Source organism: Varanus komodoensis, unplaced genomic scaffold, assembly GCF_004798865.1.
Source record: "Varanus komodoensis strain SLA01 unplaced genomic scaffold, ASM479886v1 scaffold11, whole genome shotgun sequence".
Taxonomy (NCBI): Eukaryota; Metazoa; Chordata; class Lepidosauria; order Squamata; family Varanidae; genus Varanus; species Varanus komodoensis.
The window spans coordinates 20,475,766-20,497,023 of NW_025335317.1; the positions used below are offsets into that span (position 1 = coordinate 20,475,766).

At 42.0% G+C, this 21,258-nt stretch overlaps 2 protein-coding genes across 3 annotated transcripts; both read right to left on the minus strand.

Moving 5' to 3' along the window:
* Nucleotides 1-2,586: 2,586 nt before the first annotated feature.
* Nucleotides 2,587-9,691, minus strand: DNAJC9 (DnaJ heat shock protein family (Hsp40) member C9). Its single transcript, XM_044420566.1, has 5 exons — nucleotides 9,410-9,691; nucleotides 5,654-5,794; nucleotides 4,876-5,130; nucleotides 3,913-3,999; nucleotides 2,587-3,031 (listed from the first exon to the last, which is right to left on the minus strand). Exons 1-5 carry the CDS (start codon nucleotides 9,587-9,589, stop codon nucleotides 2,921-2,923), a joined length of 774 nt encoding a protein of 257 aa, XP_044276501.1. The 5' UTR covers nucleotides 9,590-9,691; the 3' UTR covers nucleotides 2,587-2,920.
* A 1,630-nt stretch (nucleotides 9,692-11,321) lies between these two features.
* TFAM (transcription factor A, mitochondrial) lies at nucleotides 11,322-20,473 on the minus strand. Of its 2 annotated transcripts, none has more exons than XM_044420569.1 (7): nucleotides 20,298-20,473; nucleotides 17,607-17,740; nucleotides 15,295-15,365; nucleotides 14,918-15,067; nucleotides 13,588-13,680; nucleotides 12,110-12,166; nucleotides 11,322-11,990 (listed from the first exon to the last, which is right to left on the minus strand). In XM_044420569.1, the coding sequence occupies exons 1-7, from the start codon at nucleotides 20,357-20,359 to the stop codon at nucleotides 11,766-11,768; spliced, it is 792 nt and encodes a 263-aa protein (XP_044276504.1). In that variant the 5' UTR covers nucleotides 20,360-20,473; the 3' UTR covers nucleotides 11,322-11,765. The 2 variants fall into 2 exon arrangements, with proteins under 2 accessions (XP_044276504.1, XP_044276502.1); XM_044420567.1 differs by having other exon boundaries at nucleotides 13,588-13,683.
* Between the last annotated feature and the right edge of the window lie 785 nt (nucleotides 20,474-21,258).

The window sequence follows — 21,258 nt, forward strand, 5'->3', positions numbered from 1 at the left end:
CTTATTCTCCAAGAATTTGTTCAATTCCCCTTTAAAACTGTCCAAATTAGTGGCCAAAAGGAATTCACTTCATTTTGAAGTGAATTCCATAGTTTATATACCACAAAAATTTTACCTGTTCTAAATCTACCACTCAGATGGATCTTGAGGAAGGGAGGAAAACCTCTCCCTACCCATTTTCTCCACAGCATGCATAATTTTATGATCTTCTAATGTTATCTCCCTTACTTTATTTTCTAAGCACAGCAGCAATAAATGTAACCTTCCCACATGAGGGCTTGTTCCAGCCTGATTGTTTTGGGTGCCCTGCACATTTTCCAGCTTCACAGTATCTTAGGAGGTGCAGTAACCAGAACTGTACATGGTATTTGAGATGTAATGACACCATAAATTTGTATAACAGCAGTACAATACTGGCAATCTGCTTTTAAATTCTTTTCTAATTAACTCCAACAGAGAATTTGCCTTTTTCACAGCAAAGCATTGGGTTCAACATTTCACTGATCTATCTACCACATCCCAAGATCTCCTGGTCAGTCATTGCCAGGTCAGACACACTTCAGCAGGAGAAATTTTCTAGAGTTCTTTGAATGCTATTTAATATGTGGGGAGCAAAGGATCCAACAGAAATAATTTTAATCGACCTTCAAAAGATTTAAGAAGGGGCTCACCAAAAGCAAAGGTAGGCTTGGAGCTGGAAGCTAAAGGGGCTTGTTTTACTATCGGAACTAGATCACAAAGAAAACTCACCCTTTATTCCCTTTCCTCAGAACCATGTTAGTGTGGTTTCCTAATGGAAGCAACAAATAGATTCAATAAATATATACTATGTATCTCTGTAATTGTCATTCTTCTGCAACATCTACCATAGAATGGTGGACCCAACATTTCAAACGGGTTAAGAAAGGCTTCAAGTCTTCTACAGTTGCACTAAGGTCTTGAAGTTGCACTGAGGGCTCTGGGCTGAAAACTGGCATTGACCAATTATGCCCAAGGCAGTGAAAAATTGCCTAAAGATCTCTCTGGGAGCACCATTCTTGGTGGGCTCACTGGATGCTGCTCCACTCTGACTTATAATACTGTGGGTAGGTAAAACATCTACCTCTGCTGCTGGGAGGTAGACACAAGCTCTCAATCAAACCTGTCAGGGACATTAAGCAAATAGTAAAATGGCACCACCAGAACTTGGTTGCTTACCCCCACACACGCACACAAAACTCCTGCTCCTCAAAATGCCTCTGTAGTATGGGAGGGGGATTTTCAAGGGTTCTACAGCATCCATGGAGAGCTAGCTCTCTGCTCGCCAGAGACAACACATTCCCCTACTCAAGTATTAGTTATGCTCCTAAAAACATAAAATGCAACACACACAGCTATTCTCTCTGATCAGCAGCCTTTTCTACCTATTACAAGGCAGTGAAGCCTTGTGAAGAGCTGGTGTGCCTAATGGGGAGCTCCCACAGGCCATACATAGCCCATGGCAGAAGGTTCCCATATTAACTTAGTGTATTAATGAAAAGCTGATCTAATGTTTGCTTGCAGCCTTTAGGAAAGAATATCTCAAATGCCCCACCAATACAAACAGATCTTTTCACCTATAACTACTTTTCAAAAGCCTTGCATTTTATAAAGAAGTATTTGCCTTATTTGATGAGTCCTAAGTGCTTTAGAGAGTGACTAAATATATTCATATCTGGACATGGAACTACTGCTTGGTTCAAAACTGGGAAAGGAATACGGCAAGGCTCTATATTGTCACCCTGCCTATTTAACTTATATGCAGAGCACATCATGCAAAAGGCTGGGCTAGATGAATCACAAGTCAGAATTAAGATTGCTGGGAGAAATATCAACAACCTCAGATATGCAGATGATACCACTCTAATGGAAGAAAGTGAAGAGGAACTAAAGAGCCTCTTGATGCAGGTGAAAGAAGAGAGCGCCAAAGTTGGCTTGAAACTCAGCATTAAGAAAACTAAGTTCATGGCATCCACTCTTATCACTTCCTGGCAAATAGATGGGGAAGAAATGGAGGTAGTGACAGATTTTATTTTCCTGGGCTCCAAGATTACCACAGATGGTGACTGCAGCCAAGAAATTAAAAGACGCTTGCTCCTGGTGGGGGGGGGGTATGGCAAATCTAGACAGCATACTAAAAAGTAGAGACATCACCCTGCCAACAAAAGTGCGTATAGTCAAGGCTATGGTTTTCCCAGTTGCAATGTGTGGCTGTGAAAGCTGGACCATAAGGAAGGCTGAGCGCCTAAGAAGTGAGGCCTTTGAATTGTGCTGGAGAAGACTCCTGAGAGTCCTTTGGACTGCAAAGAGATCAAACCAGTCAATCTTAAGGGAAATCAACCCTGACTGCTCTTTAGAAGGCCAGATACTGAAGATGAAATTCAAATACTTTGGCCACCTAATCAGAAGGAACAACTCACTGGAGAAGCCCCTGAAGTTGGGAACAATTGATGGCAAAAGGAGAAGGGGACAGCAGAGGATGAGGTGGCTGGATGGAGTCACTGGGGCAGTGGGTGTGAGTTGGGGTGGACTCTGAGGGATGGTGGAGGACAGGAGAGCCTGGAGGAATGTAGTCCATGGGGTCGTGATTTATTGGGCATGACTTTTCAAGTAAACAACAACAAACAATATATTCCTGCAACAAGCATTTTCTATAAAAATAAGCAGCTTTTTGATCTGACCAAGCTTATTCGCAGCCATCTTGCTAGAAAGCCACAGTTCTGCTAAACATCAGAGTTTCATAGCAGCTTTATTTATGCATTTCATTTTTTTCTATCTTTGTCTTCTACTCTATAGCAGTTGCAGGGCGCTGATGAAACCATGTTGTTTTTCAGTTGCCCCAAATTAAATTAATGTTAATAGAAGAAAAGTAGTAGGTATCATTTATAAAAAGACAGTTATTTCATTTCTTGGATGAGGGTTTCTTTCCTCCTCTTTTGGTTTTGTTTCCATACTTTGCTTCCATTTGGGCCAGAAAATTATCCATTTCTTTTTTTCGATTTTCATTTCTGCTCTGTTAAATGACCAAGAACAAACTGGTTAAATAAGGTCACAAATGTACCACCACTTTCTACTATAAAACCTTTGACAGTTATCAGAAAGTCGCATCCATTAAAAATGAAATCAATGGATCTACTGAAACCCTACAGTCCTATGATGGTTTAGACAAACAACTAATTCCTGGCATTCCCCAGACAGTATGGCTGGCTTGGGAATACTAGGAACTGTAGCACTTTTTTCTGTTTACATATGCATAGGATTGTGCCTGATGTATACACCAGTATATGAAACAGAGAATATGAGCAGAATAAACAAAATCAGATTTGCTGGTGATACTGTTCCAGAAGAAAATACGAAGGAAGAAACTGCAACTCTTTTTATGAACTGCTGCAGATAAAATATTTAATTAGCATGCAACTAAATGAAAGAGTCCAGCAGGTCACTGGCATTCCCTTTTGCATGTATATTCCGATATGGCCAATCCATTAGTCACAACCCAATACAGACCGATCATCAGGGCCAGGAGGTGGGGGCTCTCCCAGTGTGAATCATGTTACATCTGACAGTACTAAATATACTCTGTTACCACTTCAACCAGTGTGGAGAGACCACTGTAGAGATGTTACATCTGATTTAGATTTCATCATCATGAACAAATTGGTACTATCTGAAATGTGCTTTACTCACTGCTTGCTTCTAGCTTGGGATTGTTTATGGGTTAATGACATAGCCTGATCTCAATACAGTTACTTAGGGAACCTTGCTGCTTTTGGCTATCCTTATACTGACCAATAAAGTAGTGTGGCAATGTTGAAAAGATTAAACAATCCTCACACTACACAGAAGGCAGTGGTATTTATAACTTAAGACAATTGCATGTGGCTTCAGTCTTACTTGAATCAGTGCTTTCAAGTCATCTTCTCCTTCACCAAGACCTAGTTCTTCTCTGGATTGTTCTGCCTCTTTAGCCTCTTTTTCAGCCTGAAATAACAACACAGTCCATGGAATTAATTTTAAGCCAGTTTCTTAATCAAATTGACTGCAGCAACCAACAATTGGTTAAGATGTAATGTAAACATTAAAATCTACACACGATGTAAAAAAAATACATGTTCGTCTTTCTCCATTCAAGGTCCTGTAGGAAGATCCCCTAATGCTTAGAACAAATAAATATTTATTGATATATTTCTCAAGATTTATTTCTTCTTCTCTGTGTTGTAGTAATTTGTACCCCACCATTTTCAACTAATTCTTAGGGCAGCTTGAGTATCATTAGAGAATCTTGTTACAAATTAGAGGAAGGAAATATATGTATATATTCTGAATTGTATGTAAACTTAGTGTCACATTAAATGATTATCAGTCATGATACCATAAATATCAAATAGGTGAGACTATAATACAGAACTCCAGAAAATTCTCACTGTGGACCCAGCAATTATGACAGAGGGATCAAAATCCTTCAGGATTCTGTTCCCAGAAAGAAGTGTTAAGTCTGATGGGCTCACTCAGCAATGAGTGAAATGAAGTACTAAATGTGTATCTGCTGGATAATCTATGCGTTAAACTATGTGAGGGAAGGAATGGAGAGTCCTTAATGGAATTCAGAAAGTCTATTCCTGATTTCCTCTCATTTGAAGCATATTAGTCCCCATCTTGTAATCTAGTCACCTAGATGACCAGAATAAAAGGTAAGGGGGACTAGTGGAGCACTAGTTCAACCCCCAAGCATGCTACACTTGAAAAGAAATAGTACGTGAAATATGAAATAAAGAACATGCGTTAAACCATGAACATTCAGAACTGTATTTAATTGCAAATATTTTTGCCATTAAATCTTATCTTCAGCAAACATACCCTCCTTTTTCTTGCATTTGCCTTTTGCTTAGACTCTTTTATAAAGGCTTTATAAGAAGGAAGTTCTCCAGAGTCAATGGCATGTTGGATAATCTTCCTGATTCTTGGTTCATCCGTATAATCAACACACAACACAGAGTCCATAATTTTGTCCATATTGCCTTTAAAGTCCTCATATGATGATTTAATGTCCACCAACTCTTCTGCAGAATTTTTGTACTTCTTTTCAAAATCAGCAATGTCTTTTACAGTAATCTGATTTAAAAGAAAGTTAAATTCCATCAACAGTTATACACACCTATTTTCCACTTTTACTTCATTGTTATTGTTTACTTGGTTAATCTGAATTATCTTTTCTGAACCTTTACAGAGAAACAATATGCTCTATATACAAAGTAAGGTAGAGCAGGAATATAACTGACATACTGTTTCCATCTTGCCAAAAATGTACTTAGAATGGGTAAGATTTTAGAAAATTGTTTATGAGCTGTCAATGTTTGCCACTGCAGAAAATCAAGAAAGCACAGGACTGAACACTTTTTCTTCAATTGTATTAAGTAAGTTTCATTAGGGAGCAAAGGATTAATAGAAATAATGAACTACTTTAGTTGTGAGAAAAGACCACTGTAACATTTACATATTACACAGAAATGTACACAAGACTCAGGATTGCAAATTTGTGCAGCCAAGCAACAATTGGCATTTTTTTCAGTCCAGTCTTGACAGAAGAGCTCCTTCTATATCCTGATACTTCACTAGGTCAAGGAAAAAGACCCACTTTTTTGAAGAGCAATCTCCAGTATTCTTCCCAGTTGCGGTCCTGGGTCAACACAGTTGAATCTTCATCCACAATCCCCTGCTGGTCATACAGAGTTCGGAGCTCCTTATCGCTTAACACTGCATATACCTTGCCCAGGATCTGAAATGAGACAAGTCAGGGCACCTCACCAACCCAGTAGGGAACCATTCTCAGTATATCCAAGTATGCACAAATTTCCTCTTCCTCTCAGTCTTATTCTCACCACAAGAACCCTGTGGTTGGCTGAGAGTCTGTGACTGGCCCAAAGTCACCCAGTTAGCAGTGAATCTCCAGAATATTAAGTGTCCATTGAGGGGAGAAGAAAAAAATGGGGGGAGGACAGAGGAAGGCATTGCTCCACTTGAGCTCCCAATGGCTTCCCATGAGTAGTCTGGAGGCAGAACTACTTTGGAAGAAAATGTGCACTGAGGCTTTAAGAACCACTCTACCTACACTACAGGCATGTATCTGGAAACGGAAACGTTAACAGGTCACTTTTTCCAGTTTATATAGCCATTCCACTCTACACCTTGCCCTGTTATGAGGTTGGACTAGATAACCTCCACAACCACTTCCGACTTTGCCATTTTACATAGCTATAAAATAACCTTCCCTAGCATGCTTGTCTAGGGAAAGCTGAAGGAAGACAAAAAGACTAACCATGAGATGGATTGACTCCATAAAGCCACAGCCTCCAATTTCCAATTGCTGAGCAGGGCTCTCATGGATAAGGCAATTTGAAGGGCATTCATTTATAGGGTCGCTGTAAGTTGGAGATGACTTGACAGCACACAACAATGACGACAACAAAATGCTCAGTTCAGAGCTAGCAGTTGCAATTATGAAGCCTTCTTGTGTAGGGTTGGGCAATCTTTAGTCCTAGCCTGACTCAGTTTCAGAAGTGTCCTGCAAAGTATCAGTTCACCTGTCTTGCAAAAGCAAATGGTCCCTCCCCCAGCAGTCTGCTAGGTGGAAGGAGAGAGATGACTGAATGGCTTAGCCTGCTGTTAGCTCTGGCTCTACCCACTATCAGCATGGCCCCAAAGAAGATTGTTCCAAAGTGAATACAGTCCTTTAAAGAGAAAAGCAACCTTAAACCTGCTCATCAGAGTAAGAGTTCCATGGAAAATGAGAGGGGGAAAATGATCCTTCTCCCCTCACCAAATGACCTGCCTATGTACCAGCCCATCAGGCCTAAAAAGAAGTAGAAAGGCTGGCACAAGCCATGAACAGGAACATTCCCCTGAGAACAAGGGTAGTGAACCATTTTTTCTTTTGAGGAAGATAGTCATGGGCTGCATACCAGAGAATGGTGAAGTGAAGCCAATAGTGGGCAGGGCCAAAGCCAAGACCTGAGGGCATGTGCACACACGTGTGCGCGCACACACTCACAACTGCTGGGCAGGGCAACCTGATTGAAATTGAAATCTCATCTCTTCTTCCATGTTTCTCCAGTGGCTCCTTTCACTCTGTAAGAAGGGTGTCCTCCAGTGCTTGAGGTAGTAAATCATGTTCCTGGAGAAGACCTTCCTGTCCTTTGCCTTTCCCATGAGGAACCATGAGGGATGCAATTCTAATTCAAGAAGAGAGCCTCCCCCCCATGGATGACTGATGCATGTTCACTGTCATTCTACCATAATCCAGACTATTTTCACATGCCGCAAAAATCAAAGGCATTCTGAAGTCTGTGGTAGTCCAATAGCTTGCATGATTTAATTAATCAGTATTTATGAACTGTTTGGATTAAAATATATTTTAAGCAATATGCAGGCAATATAAAACTGTAATAAATACTCTATAAAACTAAGAGACATTATCACAACAGCAGAAAAAACCTGATCATTCCAGGAGAGATCATTAGAACAAGAAAGTTTCACTAGATGCAAAAAATTTAGAAGGACTAGAGCCTATCCCATATGAATTAGTAGAGATTCAGAAAGTGAGTGCTGTGATATGACAGGCCCTGTTATGGGCTATTGTAAACTGAATGTCTAATATCTAAAGCATCACTCAGAAACTATCTCCTGAGAAATGTACCCATACAGGCAGGTATGGAATCAGGTGATTTCTTAAGCATCTTTGTCTAGAGTCCCTTAGGGATTTTGAAAGAAAATACCTAAATCTTAAATAAATAAAGGCAGGCAGTGTAGTTCCCTCAGTATAGCTGTAATCTGTTAACAACATACTGGTCCCATTACCAAGCTGCATTCAGAATCAACTGCAGCTTCTGGACCACTAGTAAAAGCAACCATAATCCAGTTCTGAGGAGACCTGTGCATGGACCACAGTGGCAAGTAATCCATGTTCCAGAATATCTGTCTTACCAACAGAAACTGTAAAAGGCACTTGTAGCATCCAAAAATACTTGAACATTCAATGACAGCACTGGATCAAGGACACCTGCTCATTCAGAGAAGTGTGGTCTCCATCAGAACAAGCAAGGATATAATATTTCTATTAAACTAACTTCTAAAATAAATAGAACATTCATTTTCTGTTATTCTAACACAAACAGAAGGCTGTGTTATACCCTGTGCAGAGTGCTTAGCGTGCTGGACTGGGACTCAGGAGTTCTAGGTTCTGGAACCCACTTGGTCATAAAGCTCACTGGGTCAGTCAGATTCTCAGCCTAACCTACCTCACAAGTTTATTGTTGTGAGGACAAAACAGAGTGAAGAACCTTGTAAGCCGTCTTGGGTTTCTTGCAGCGGGAAGAAAAGCAAGTTATAAATGAAATGTAATAATAAAATGGTAGATTACTAAATTATCCAAACCCACCCTGAATTCTACTCCTGGAAACCTCTGCTTCAAGGTACCGCAACATACCAAGTTGGAAAGTTTGCAGGGGAACAGTCTTCCCTCTTCCCGTCTTATCTAGTAAGTGCCATTGTTTCAGGATGGCCACATCTGAGGATCGGTAGGCCGCATCCAGCTTGTGCACTGGCAATCTCTACTTTCTGCCTAAAAGGAGGGGAAACATACCCCAACACTCTAATTCTTTTATTCAATTGCAAAACTTATGAATCACTCCACATACTGAATTTTCCTCAACAGAGTAGAAAAGAATCAAAATAAAGAAAAATAGTTAAAATCAAGTAATATTGTAAAACTGTGGCTGGTATTGTAGATTCCACTTGTTCCCTCTAAAAGCAAACTTAGGTGGTCAAAGGCCTTATCAGGGCAAAACGGGGCAGCACAAATAATGGAACAGTTTCGGCATGAAGAGGGAACAGTGTTTCCCTACCTGTGCAGGTGTCTATTGTATATTTACAAATGAGAAGTAGTGAAGAGCACGTGAACAAACAAGAATCTGTGTTGCTGGGTTGTAGATACGACTCCTCTAGCTGGCCAAAACTTATAATAAGGGCATCCCTACGGGATGAGCAGTCTGAGGCATTTTGCTGCAGGTTTTATTATATTTCTATCCCAGAACGGCCGACAAAGTCTGCCCCCCTCCCCGCAGCCCCGCATTTCACCCCGACAACGGGGCGCCTGCGTGCGACCGGCCCAGGAGCGGGCTTCCCCGCCAAGGGGCTGAGCCTGCGCCTCCCCGCGCAAGGGCCGCCGCCGCTTGTTGCTCAAGGCTGCCCCGCCCCACCGTAAGCGCACGCTGCGCGCCGGTACAGCCCGTCCTGCCACGGGCAGTGCTGGTGAAGGCTCTCCCGGCTGCGTGCGTGCCTGCCTTCCTGCGAGAAAGACGCAGCGCGGCTCGCTGCACGCGAGGCTTCCCCTTACCTGGAAATGCTGCGTGGCCTTCTCCTTATCGGCCGGCTCAGCACGGTCCGGGTGCACCCGCAGGGAGACCTTGTGGTAGCCGCGCCGGATCTCGTCCGCCGATGCCTCACGCCTCACGCCCAGCACCTGGTACAGGTCGCTGGCGCCGAAGGCCCCCTGGCAGAGCTCGAGCAGCCCCATAGCCTCGTCAGGGCGCGCTCATCACACCAACCCGCGACGGAAGCTCCGCCGCCACTTTCCCTCCTCAGGAGCAGCGCGCGCGCCCCGTTTTGCCGCCAGCCACCCTCCCGCCCTTTTCTCGGCGCTGCTTTACGGCAGCGCCAGGAATGTCGCACTCCAGCGCGTAACAGCAACTGGACAAGAGGTGGAAAAGCTAGAGATAGGAAAAACGAAGAGGGTTAAAATAATTTGTGCCTCGCACTTTGAGTATCTTTGTGTACATCAAGAGGTAATGTCTTCGATAGAGTCATTCATTTCAGTTCCAGGTTGGAACACAAGATGAGGGAAAGTCAAAGGGGTGGTGGTGAATGCTACTGTAAGCTTCTATATAACTCCACCTTTCCATAAAACAACATGCAAGGAAGCTAGAAATTCCTGTAGTGTAGGGAAGTTCTTCTGCTCACTTGACTCTAAATCTCAAGTGTCCATAACTTGTGTTGGGCACTTGGAACAAACCACCCCACTGTTGTTGGTCTCCTTGTCTGAGCTGATGAAGGTGGTCTTAGATTTGGTGTTCGGAATTCGCATGATGATTGTTCTCGGACCTCTGCATCCGTGTTGTAGCCACTGTACTTTGGATGACTGAAGCTTCATGGCTACCATGGCATTGTTCCAACAAGTCATCATGGAAGCAGGGTACACATTCAACTTCATTTTCTTGGGCAGGCAGGATGATGGTGATCTTAAAGAGTGTGTGTGCGTGCGTGTGCGTGCGTTTTACATCTGTTCCCCTGCCATACTTGGATTATCTCCTGTTCCAGCTGGAGTTTGTGGCAACTCTTAAAGAGTGGAGGAGCTACGGATTTGAATAAGCTCTGTGGATGCTCCATTTGATACGCCTGCCAAATCTCTCATCACATTCATATCAGAAGTGGCACTGGTTGCCACAATTGGTCTCCTACTTGGCAATGCTTGGGCAGCATCTTAATAAGGTGATGGTAATGAATCAGGATGGCAAGCTGGTAGAACACAAGTATAAGGACATCTTGCAACTAATCAAGAACTCAGTACCGGGCCAGTGTATGATGGAAGCGGGAAAACATTTGTTCTCTACCACCATCATGCCTACACAAGCCCCTTTGGGGCTTTTCTTGAGACTTTTGCAATCTGGGCAGTGGGAAATGTGCAGGAAACCACAGTAGTGCATGTTGACATTTTTATTTTTTCATCTGCTTTAATCTGGATTCCACATTTAATACAGATGATTCAGTGGAAAGATCCTGGCCTTCCCCCCGCCCCCCCACGGGCAGTTGGGGGATAACTTTCAGTTTTTAGGACCTGAAGACATGGATAGGTTCAACCTACCCTTGCTTCTTCTGACTTACTACACCTAATAGAAGGAAGATAGGTGGTATTTTTACTATTGTTATTTTATTAACAGAAACAAAATACAAAAAGAAGAAAACTATATGTAAAATAAAATAAAGTTCCTGGGGATTTTAAACAAATACAACCAATGCATTCAAACCCCTAATAAAATTTTGGTATTCCATGAGAAAAAAAATTAGCGACCAAACTCATGACTACCACCAAACTCTGGTCAAAATTCTCCCAACCCTTCAGATTAGATTTTTTATGAAGATGGGCAGGAATCCATTTTGTTGCCACATTACAGATGCCACGTCACTGGCAAACAGAAGGCTTTGGATTCCACTCTATATTACGATTTGGATAAAATGAAAATTGGAGGCTATTTTATCAAATTTGCTTTATTTTATACAATATAAATAGTATACATTGTTGGCAAATGCATACCAAAATGTAAATGAAAAATACTATTGAATCAGTAGTTTTAAATTCCAAGACTGAAATTAGCAAATATACATGCTTTCTCCAGCAATTCACACATTATTTACATACTAAATAGACTTGCAGCTTACATTCCAATTTAATTTCTAATAAACTTCAAGAGATAGTGATTTTATACAGATCACAGTCTTAAGAAAGACCTGACTATAAGATAATGCTTATTTACATAATTATGAAAGAAACACTTCCTTTTTCATGATCAAGGATTTCTTACATTTTCAAAAATGTGACTTATCCTAATTGTTTGACAGTTTTCAGAAAAGTTCGGCCTTTTACTCAGGGGTTTTCCCCGTATATAGTCTTTTTCTGGATAAAATTATTTTCGAGTTCATTCCTCAGATGCCTTTACACTTTTGTTTGTTGCTGGTGAGACAACCTGGCTTTCCAAAGAACTCTTTTCTGAGGTCTTTTTTATAGCTATTGTTTCTACCAGACTGTTCTTGTTTTTGGAACGTATATAATTTTTGCATCCTATTTCTAACATATGATGCTCCCATAACTTAATTTCATTTGCATAACGAACTTTATCATCCTCTGCAAGCTGTAGATATATCTGAGAAATACAAAAAGAAATAACATTTACCTTTGGGAAGACTTAGTTATGCCAGTATAAGTTAAAGACAAAAAAAACCTATGTAAAACTGGACGTTGAAGTCAGCTTTATAACAATACCTGCTTTTGTGAAGTAGGCAATTTTTCCCATTCTTCATGCATATTTTTCAACTTTTGCTACAGGAGAAAGAAAAACATACAAGAATACTTGGCTACAGCTCTGAAACAGAAAAATCTTCCTACTGCTGGTGTATTGATGATGAAATATATGCAAACGCATAATTCTAGAGACTTGTCAGATCCAATGCAAAATCCCATCTGACATTTTTAATTTCTTATAGTTATCATACTGCCCTTAAAACAGAGCCAAACAGAACACAGTAACCTGCTTTGTAAAATCACTGTAACCACAGCAGCCTGGCAATAGTCAAACCACAGAATTCAAGTTTCCCATCCAGATTCTAACAGAGTGGACCCTGCTTAGCTTCCAAGATTAGGCAGGATCAGGTACCTCAGGCTACTCAGGGTGGCTAGGACTGCACATTGTTGCATAGTCCAAATTTGGCAGGGATACGTTGTGCAGGTTTGAACAAACCTCATGTAACCCATGTCCTGTTTTAGAGTTATGCAGACTGTTTAACCCTTGCACAAGTCACTCCCACCAGGTTTGGACAACACAGTAAGCTGCAGTTATTGCTTGAATATTAAAAATGGCCATCTCCACACAGCTATGGTGAGCCGTTCGATGAAATGGTCACAAGATCACATACACAGCAGTGAAACAATCACCCAGATTAACTGCTTAATCATACCTGTGAAGTTGGTTCAAATAGCAAGGGCACGAAGAAAGTTAATTTCTGCCCTTCCAGATATGAAATTCCTTCTAGAAATTTTCTTAAGTCCAAACTTGAGTACATTTTGCTGGGCTACTAGTAAGGCACAAGGGACAGGTGAAGAAGATGCAGATTTACTGGTATTCTCATGTTTTACCTCAAGTTTTTACCTGAATACAGTTTTAAGCACCCATTTTTTAAAAATCAAACTTCTTGACAGCAAAAACAAATATGCATGATTTGGCTAAAACACTAGTTGCAATTTCAATGCCAAACGGTGTGCCTATCAAAGGTCACTGCTCTAGGTATCCTTATGATCTTCTTTACAGTGTTAACAACAACTCTAAGAAAGGCTATTTGGATTAGGAAAATGGAGGAGGGAGAAAATGGTATCAGTGCCAAAGCCATGGATCTCCTGCTGTCTCATGTAATTTGGCTTTCACTGAACTAGCAGCAATCAAGCCTTTCACACACTTCAGCACTAGCTGTTAAACAGAAATCGATTTTTGAATATTTGAGATTGGTTAAACCATATTTAAAACCCTGTTTAATGTAATGTGTTTAGCTGGCCAAAGCACTGTATACCGATCTTGTAGTAGTTTACGTTAAAGATCTGCAACAGCAAGCCATTCAACAGCTTATTATGGAAAGCCTGTGGTTACAGACCACTAAAGGGACAACTTTTCAGTACTAATTTTCATTCTTAGTATAGAAAATAAGATACAGTTGCATGCTGCTAAAACAACCAAGCCCCCCTTTGTGTACCGTAATTGAGGCTCCTTTCGCTTCATGGAAATGTTCAGACATAAAAATGTTGAAAGAAGATCGAGGTCTTTTAGGTTTTCCAAGAACAGTCTGCTGCTATAAAGAAATGAAGGTGATCAGTAAACTGTTCTCTCACTTGATTTTAAAGTCAGTCACAAAGCACACATGCACTTGTATACCCTATTTCCTGGAAAATAAGGCCTCACTGGAAAATAAGCCCTAGCATGATTTTTCAGGATGCTCCTAATATAAGCCCTACCCAAAAAATAAGCCCCAGTTAAGATCGTCTGCCGGATGGACACATTTAGTATGTCCATTGCACTATACAATGGACATATAGAATTATAAAATAATATTAATATATAATATAAATATTATTGACATTAATACTTAAAATAAATAATATAAATCATAATTAAGTATTTATAAATACTCAAACAGGCTCCTTTGGACAAGAAGTAAATGCCAATGTAAACAGATGAACTCTAGACTTATTGCCAAATGATTACAGACACAATGCACGAATAACGTGCACACTTGATATCGAACAGATGTTTCATAATTCAGTATGTTGTGTGTTGTAACAGATGTACTTAATGTGCTCATGTGTTGCCACTCCTGTCTCATAAGTCTTTAATTAACACTTGATTTAATGGTAGATTTAAAGCATGGGTCCTCAAACTACGGCCCACGGGCCGTATCCAGCCCGCCATGGCCATTTATCTGACCCACCTCAGAGGTTTTGGACTTGCCATGCACGCAGCAAGATGGCGGCTTGCTCACGGGGAGATCATTTTGGACAGCTTGGAGAAAACTATCTCCACGTGAGCAAGCCTCTGCATTGCATGCCTCCCACCCCCACCTCGCCACACGCGACCCCCTCTGGCACTGCCTTGGTGGCCTGCACCCACCGCCAGCACCTTTCAACTGGCCCCGTTGAAAAAATTTGAGGACCCCTGATTTGAAGGGAATAATATTTTGATCCCCAGACAAGTGCAAAAAGAATCTTATGGTTTGCATAAGAAAAAATAAGACATCACCTGAAAATAAGCCCGAGTGCGTCTTTTGGAGCAAAAAGGGGAAACATGGTAGTAGGGATTTAGACAGGGCTGTAAGTCAAATGCCTGCATACACAGGAGATGGCTGTAATAAAAATATACTTATGCTGACAGCCCCTTACACCCCATAGGGTGCTAATCTGGAAGGAAACTTCATGTATGATGTACATTAACATGTGATCTTCATGTTTGAGACCTTAGTACACCACATATCTTACATGTCCTTCATATACTTTAATGAGAACTTTTTTTTAAGGAAAAAAAATACAAACCCTCTTTCTTTTTGTGGTTTTTCTTTTTTCCATTTTCTTCTTCTTTTCCTCTATCCAAGCTGATTTCTGGTCAGGAGTGAGTTGGGCTTTATATGTGGCCAACTGTTCATTATATTCTTGCCTGTCAACTTTTGCAGCTGCTTCATAAGGCTAGAAATAAAAATATCCACTACTCCACTGAATTGTATGGTGAAATGGCAGGTTTGTATAAAATAACATGTAACTTTGACATTAAAAAGGCAATATCTAAACACAGTATTATGCTGAATACTAATCACCTTAGAGACAGGATCTTTCATCCAAAACAGGAAAAGTTTACCAGTGAAACTATTACTCTATTCATATAGAAATAATATTGAAAGTAAAGTCATACTAACTTCTTTTTCGGATGCTGGTAGCTCCCTCCAAGCAAGTGCTATCTTTTTTGTTAAATCTGTAATACTCACACCTGTAAAATTTTAAAAAAATAGTTGAAAAGATGAAAATTCTGTCAAATTTAGTATTACATTTATAGTATTTTTCAGGAATCCAGAAGTTACTTCACCATTTATATATAAATTGGGACTTCTACATATTTATATAAAAATGCTAGATAGAAGGTAAAATTTGGTATGCTTATTGATCAAGGCACTCTTGTTATTTCAAAATCTAAATATAAGACCTTTATATGACTAAATAAAACAAGGTCTCTTTTAAAATAGCAGCAGCCAAACACTCCATGGGAAAGGGGACATAGTTCCCTGTTTATACATTTTAACCGGAATCAGAATGGAGGGCTGCAGCAAACTATGAGCACGTATTGCAATAAATGAGTTATATTATGAAGATGACAAAACCCATCAGGTTACTGTGGTAGTTCCTTCCGTTCAAACTAGAAGATAAAGGGCATTTAGTTTTGGGGGAAAACAGGAAAAGGCCATAATACCATGCTTCCTTCAATGGGAAAACAAAGTATGTTACTACAGCAGTGGTGGGGATTGTGGGGTATGGTCCTCCAGATCTTGGCAAACTACAACTCACATTAGACCCAATTAGCATGATATAACCCTCATTATATAGAGGGTTACATATTCCCAATCCCTGCACTACAGGATTTAGCTTTGTACAACTGGGACAGGTGGTGCGGGTTAGAGCTGCATCTTGATACTCATCTGCTCACTCATGGCAATTCCTAGTCACCTCGGACTGTAAAGCTGCATTAAATATTTCTTGCCCACCTCTCCAAATAATTCTATGTTTAGGGTTGTATATTTTTGTCTTTGGTACATGCTTACTATAAAAAGTTTTCCTGGCATAACAATTAACTATCCAAGTGGAATTAAAAAAATAAAATACACGTTTTTAAAATCAACTTTATTTCAGTAGCAAATATGATAGTTATTTTCAGATGCATCTGACTTGCTGCTACAAGCAAGAAAAACGTATCTGTCAACAGAAATTAAAGGATATATTTTTATTCTAATAGCAAGTCAATGCATCTAAAAATAACTATTAAAAAGGTTTATTCATCATAAACTTTCTGGCTCACTAAATACCTATACACACTAACACTTGCTACCATCATGCTCAGAAGTGCTATGTAGTAGTATCCTTGTTCCATCACACCACTCCTCAAGACTTGATATTTTTGTAAAGTTTCACTCTTAAAAAAAGGAATTTGCTCAGATCCATTTTCCATTTCTCTTTTGTCTCTCCTCCTCTGTTAATTCCTTCATGAATGCCCCCTTAATTTTTTGAGCAGGACATGTGTTAATTATGTTACTCCATAAAGCAGCAGGTACATTGATCGTACATTTTATTAGCCAAATTTGAGAAAATACCACATTCTCTTTGCGCTTTCCCTTAGCCTCCTAAATAACAGAAGGACAAGGTCCAATCTGTCTGCTTGTACAGAATATTATCTGAGCAAATAGTTTTCTGTCTTTTAATAACATACATGGCACGAATAGTCATGATTAGTTTAGACCAGGGGTCTCAAACTCGACTTACCTGGGGGCCGCTGGAAGTAGAGTCTGGGTGAGGCTGGGCCACATCAAGCGGTGGTGGAGGGCCGCTCATCCTGCGTCGCTCCTGGAGGCCGGCCCGGGTGCCGCCGGCGCTGTGAAGCCTGCAGGGCCCCTCCCCCGTGCCCCCCCCCGTCCCAGCAAGTGGCCTGTGGGCCGCGAGTTTGAGACCCCTGGTTTAGACCTTGTTCCCCTACATATTACGGGTTCACTCATGACTAGGAGAGAATCCAACAATGTGCGTACCTCCCCACCCATTCTGTTGTGCAAGCAGTGAGCTACACCAACCGCACAAGTGGGCTCTGCTGCTTAGGCAAGGGAGATTTAGCACGCCCTCGAAAAGACCCGAAACAAGGGGAAATATTAGTTCATGGAAAGAGGCTAAACAGCAAAGCTCTCTTGTGAGCACTTCCAATTTGCATCCTCCCAGAATTAGTGTTTCTGCAAGTTTCAAGCAGCCGCAGAAGCATTAGAGTGCCGTTGCATAAACAGTGCTGGTGACCTGCACAACATAATCAGCAGGAGGGAAGCACCTTGGGCAACAAATGTGCACAGTCCAGTTAGAGGAAGTCAAAATAAACCAAATTAATGAAAAAGGGTAGTCAGCCTTTTAAGTACTTTCAAAATTCAAAGAGAAATTGCCACAACTTAAATCTGGACCGAAATGCTGTCCTACTATTTCTTACCTGGATTGTTTTTCATGAAAATAGGGTGTTGGTCTTTATAAAAGCGCAAGTATGCTGTCATGGGCTTCTTTGGATAGTTACCTGTACTCATACATTTTGAAAACCATTTTTCCACTGTGCAAAAACTACTCCATCTTAATAAAAACAAAAATATCGTTAAAACATCCGTAACTATGAAAGAAGCTTAAAAATAAAAGAGAAAGCAACAGTAATAAAAGGGAAAGTATTCTGGAAATTAGAAGAAACAAGTAGTACAAGTAAAACTCAACAGAATTTACAAATTCAGGCAGCTTCTACCCAGTCCTAGAGCAAGGAAATTACCTAGGGCATGTTTTTCATTTGAACTATTTCAGAACCCACCTGGGAGTATTTATTTTATATCCTGCTTTTTTGACTTTCAAGCAACTCAAGGTGGCTTACATATTTCTCCTTCTCCTCTCAATCTTACCCTCACAACAACCACCCTGTCAGGTAGGTTGGATTGAGAGTATGTGACTGGCCCAAAGTCACTCACTTAGCTCCATGGCTGAGTGGGGACTAGAACCCCGAGCTCCTAGATACCCAGTACCACATACTAAAGCAAAACACACTTTAAGAAGCGCTATTTCAGCACTGTACCTGTGCTTGGTTTATGCAGTAGGTGGTCTAATGTTACCCCTGCTTTTCTCCTTATCTGTCTCTCCAACCAGTCTACATAGAATCCCCAGTCAGGCCTGTAGATGCACTCATACATCCAGAACTGTGGCTTTTTACATGGTGCTGGAGGGGGTGGTCTGGAAGCTACCTCCACCATGCACCTTGCTGGGTTTGGACAACACAGCCACCTACACAGCATGAGACAAATTGTGCAGCGTGCCCAAGGATGGGGGAAAGACGCCACAGTGCCGTCTCTTCCCCAGTGTTTATGCAAACCCAGTCACTGAGTTAAAAGAATACTAAAGGAAGACGAGGGCAGAATCAAAATCAATTCTTCACATCTTGTTTTCAGTGCAAATATAGGGCATATATCCACGCCTGAACAGATACTTTCCATAAGGTGGTCTGAGGAACTGAGGCAAGAAGGGCTAACAAGAGATGTTTTAAGCATTATTAGGAAACTCAGTGAAGGTAACACCATGTAACACCATGTCCAGATGAGTTCAAGCGTTCTTAAAGAATTTGATGCAAAATTGTTCGTCTTCTGGAAATAATTTATAACTTGGATAATGTAAAGTTTTTCTTTTTTTAAGAAAGGAAACCAGGGTGGTCCAGGAACTTACAGGCTAGTTACTGTAAATTTTGTTCTGGAAACTCTTATTAAAAATGAGTAAGTATATAGAAGACAGAAGTCAAATGAAAAAGAGCAAACATAACTTCTGTAAGGGTAAGTCATATCTTCAGAGTTTTTTTAAAGATGACCTGGTTTGCATATAATGACCAGACATAGGTTAATTAATTATCCCATGGTTGTTCAAGGCCATAGCGGAGCAAGTAAGCATACTGCTCCTCAACTGCTGTTTTGTATTTGCATCCAGTTTAGAAAATAACCCAGGAACAGTTTATTCCTAGGTTGTCTCAAGATATGTATCATCCCAGAGTTCTGGGTTTCTCCTTCAACAACTCAGTGTTCTAGATTTACACATGACACAAATAACTGTTTTCTAAACTGGATGCAAAATGGATGTTGCAAGTAGGCAGGAGACTGCACACTTGCTCATTCCAGTGCAGCCAGTCACGGCAATGGCTCAAATACCAGTATATTTTAGCTTAAAGCTCCTATTGCCTTAGTAAGCCTTAGAGAGGAATTTCAGACCTTTAGCAAAAACGATGTAAAAAGGAACTCATCAAACAAAGGGGGAAGTAACTGGGAAATTGGGGAAGGGGCAACGGTTATCTGGAGAACCCTGGAGGGGTACATTCAGCCCTTATGGCCTTAGGTTTGATACCAATGCTTTATAAAAAGTTGCTTCCTTTTTATGTGCAAGTCATGGAGAAGGCTGAGACCAAAAATCCTGGGGATTAGTTTTCTTTCATTACTTTTTTTTGGGGGGGGGGGGGGGGAACCGGACAATATGCAGGGTTCCTGCAGGTCTGATCTAAGCGCGGAGAAAAGGCTACGAGTCTGTGAGACTCTTTAGGCAGATGATGAGTGCAAACAGAGCAGAGTTCAAGCATGTTGAGAGTGTTTTTAGGCTTATGAATGAATGGGATATAAGCATGTTTTAGAAAGAGGTGATTAATGTGCCTATGTCAGGGGTTATTTCCTTATTTGTATCAGGCAGCAAAATGTGAGGCTACCCCTGCGCTCAGCACACGCATCTATTCAGCAAGTCCCACTCAGTTAAATGTTCCTTATTCACAGGCAAATGAATAAAGGGCGGCAGAGCGCTAATGTAACAAGTCACAACCTATAAGACCTTTACGGGTGCAATCCTAAGCATGCTTAGACAGAACAAGATTCCTACAAATCCCAGCATCCGCATGCTACGCCCGAAACAGCAGGACGTTTGTAAGAAAGCCAAGTCTGTCTGTCTACGATCCAGCTTGCTCGACCCCAGCAACAGCCCTTTTTCTCGGCCCCAGCCTATTCAGACGAAGCAAACGAGGGGAGGCGACAGAGGCCAACGAGGAGGGGACCGAGGTCGATGCGCGGGAAGGGAAGACACAGGGACTACAGTACAAGCGGGGAGATGAGGCATCAGCGCCAGTTACCTGAGAACGCATCCCGACCCAGATGCAGGCGAAAGCAAGCGAGCCAACAGGGCACCCGCCATAGCGCTGTCCACGCCGCTCACAACAAAGGCAGCCGAACGAGCGCCCCTTGCTCGGCCAGAGCCTCAGATGCACCACGCGCCGCGTTCGCGGGGCATTATGGGCCAAGGAAAGAGAGCGGGCTCTTCTATTTACGGCCTGGGGGGTTTAACTTTCTCTAGAGAAGCACTCGTGAGCGCATGCGCCGGTGAACCACAGCGAGTGAAAGAATAGAGCGAAGCGTTCAGTCCTCACTTCCGGTTTCTACCATCAAGGGCACAGAAAGGGGCTAGCGGGCGGGCTAGAGTCTCTGAGACTCAAATGGCTGGTATCCAACGCGGTTCCTCTTTGCTGAACGACCATTTGAGAACCCCAAATGTGGTTGTACCAAGGGCCCAAGATCCTCTTGGAGATGAGCCTTCCGCGATCATAGGGCGGCTCATCTCTTTGGCGGGAAACGGCTGGATGGATGGATGGATGGATGCGGGGCGTAGTGATCGTTGAGGTTGGCGGAGAGCGGCCAGCTTGGCGGGCCTCGGCTGCGCCGCCCGTCAGCCGCGAGGGCGGGCTGAGTTCGCGCCACTTCTGAGGAACGCGGAAAGAAAGCCTTCCCGCCCAGGGCGGAGGGAAGGGACTGAAGACGGCGCAAGAATGGCGGCGAGCGGTCGCCGTGCTGCCCGCCTCACCGAGCACTGCCGCCGCCTTCGAGTCCTCCGGGGCGATTCTTCGGGTAAAAGAGACAGGCGGGACAGTGGACGAAAGTGTTACGTGCTGTCCAGTTGTCTGTTGACCTTTGAGAACATAAGAGCCACGCCGCATCAGACCAGAGGTTCATCTGATCCAGTACCCCATACACAGGGTGGCCAACCAGCCGCCCACCGGATCGCTCAGGCAGGATGGGGGCAAGACGCCTCCCCCTGGC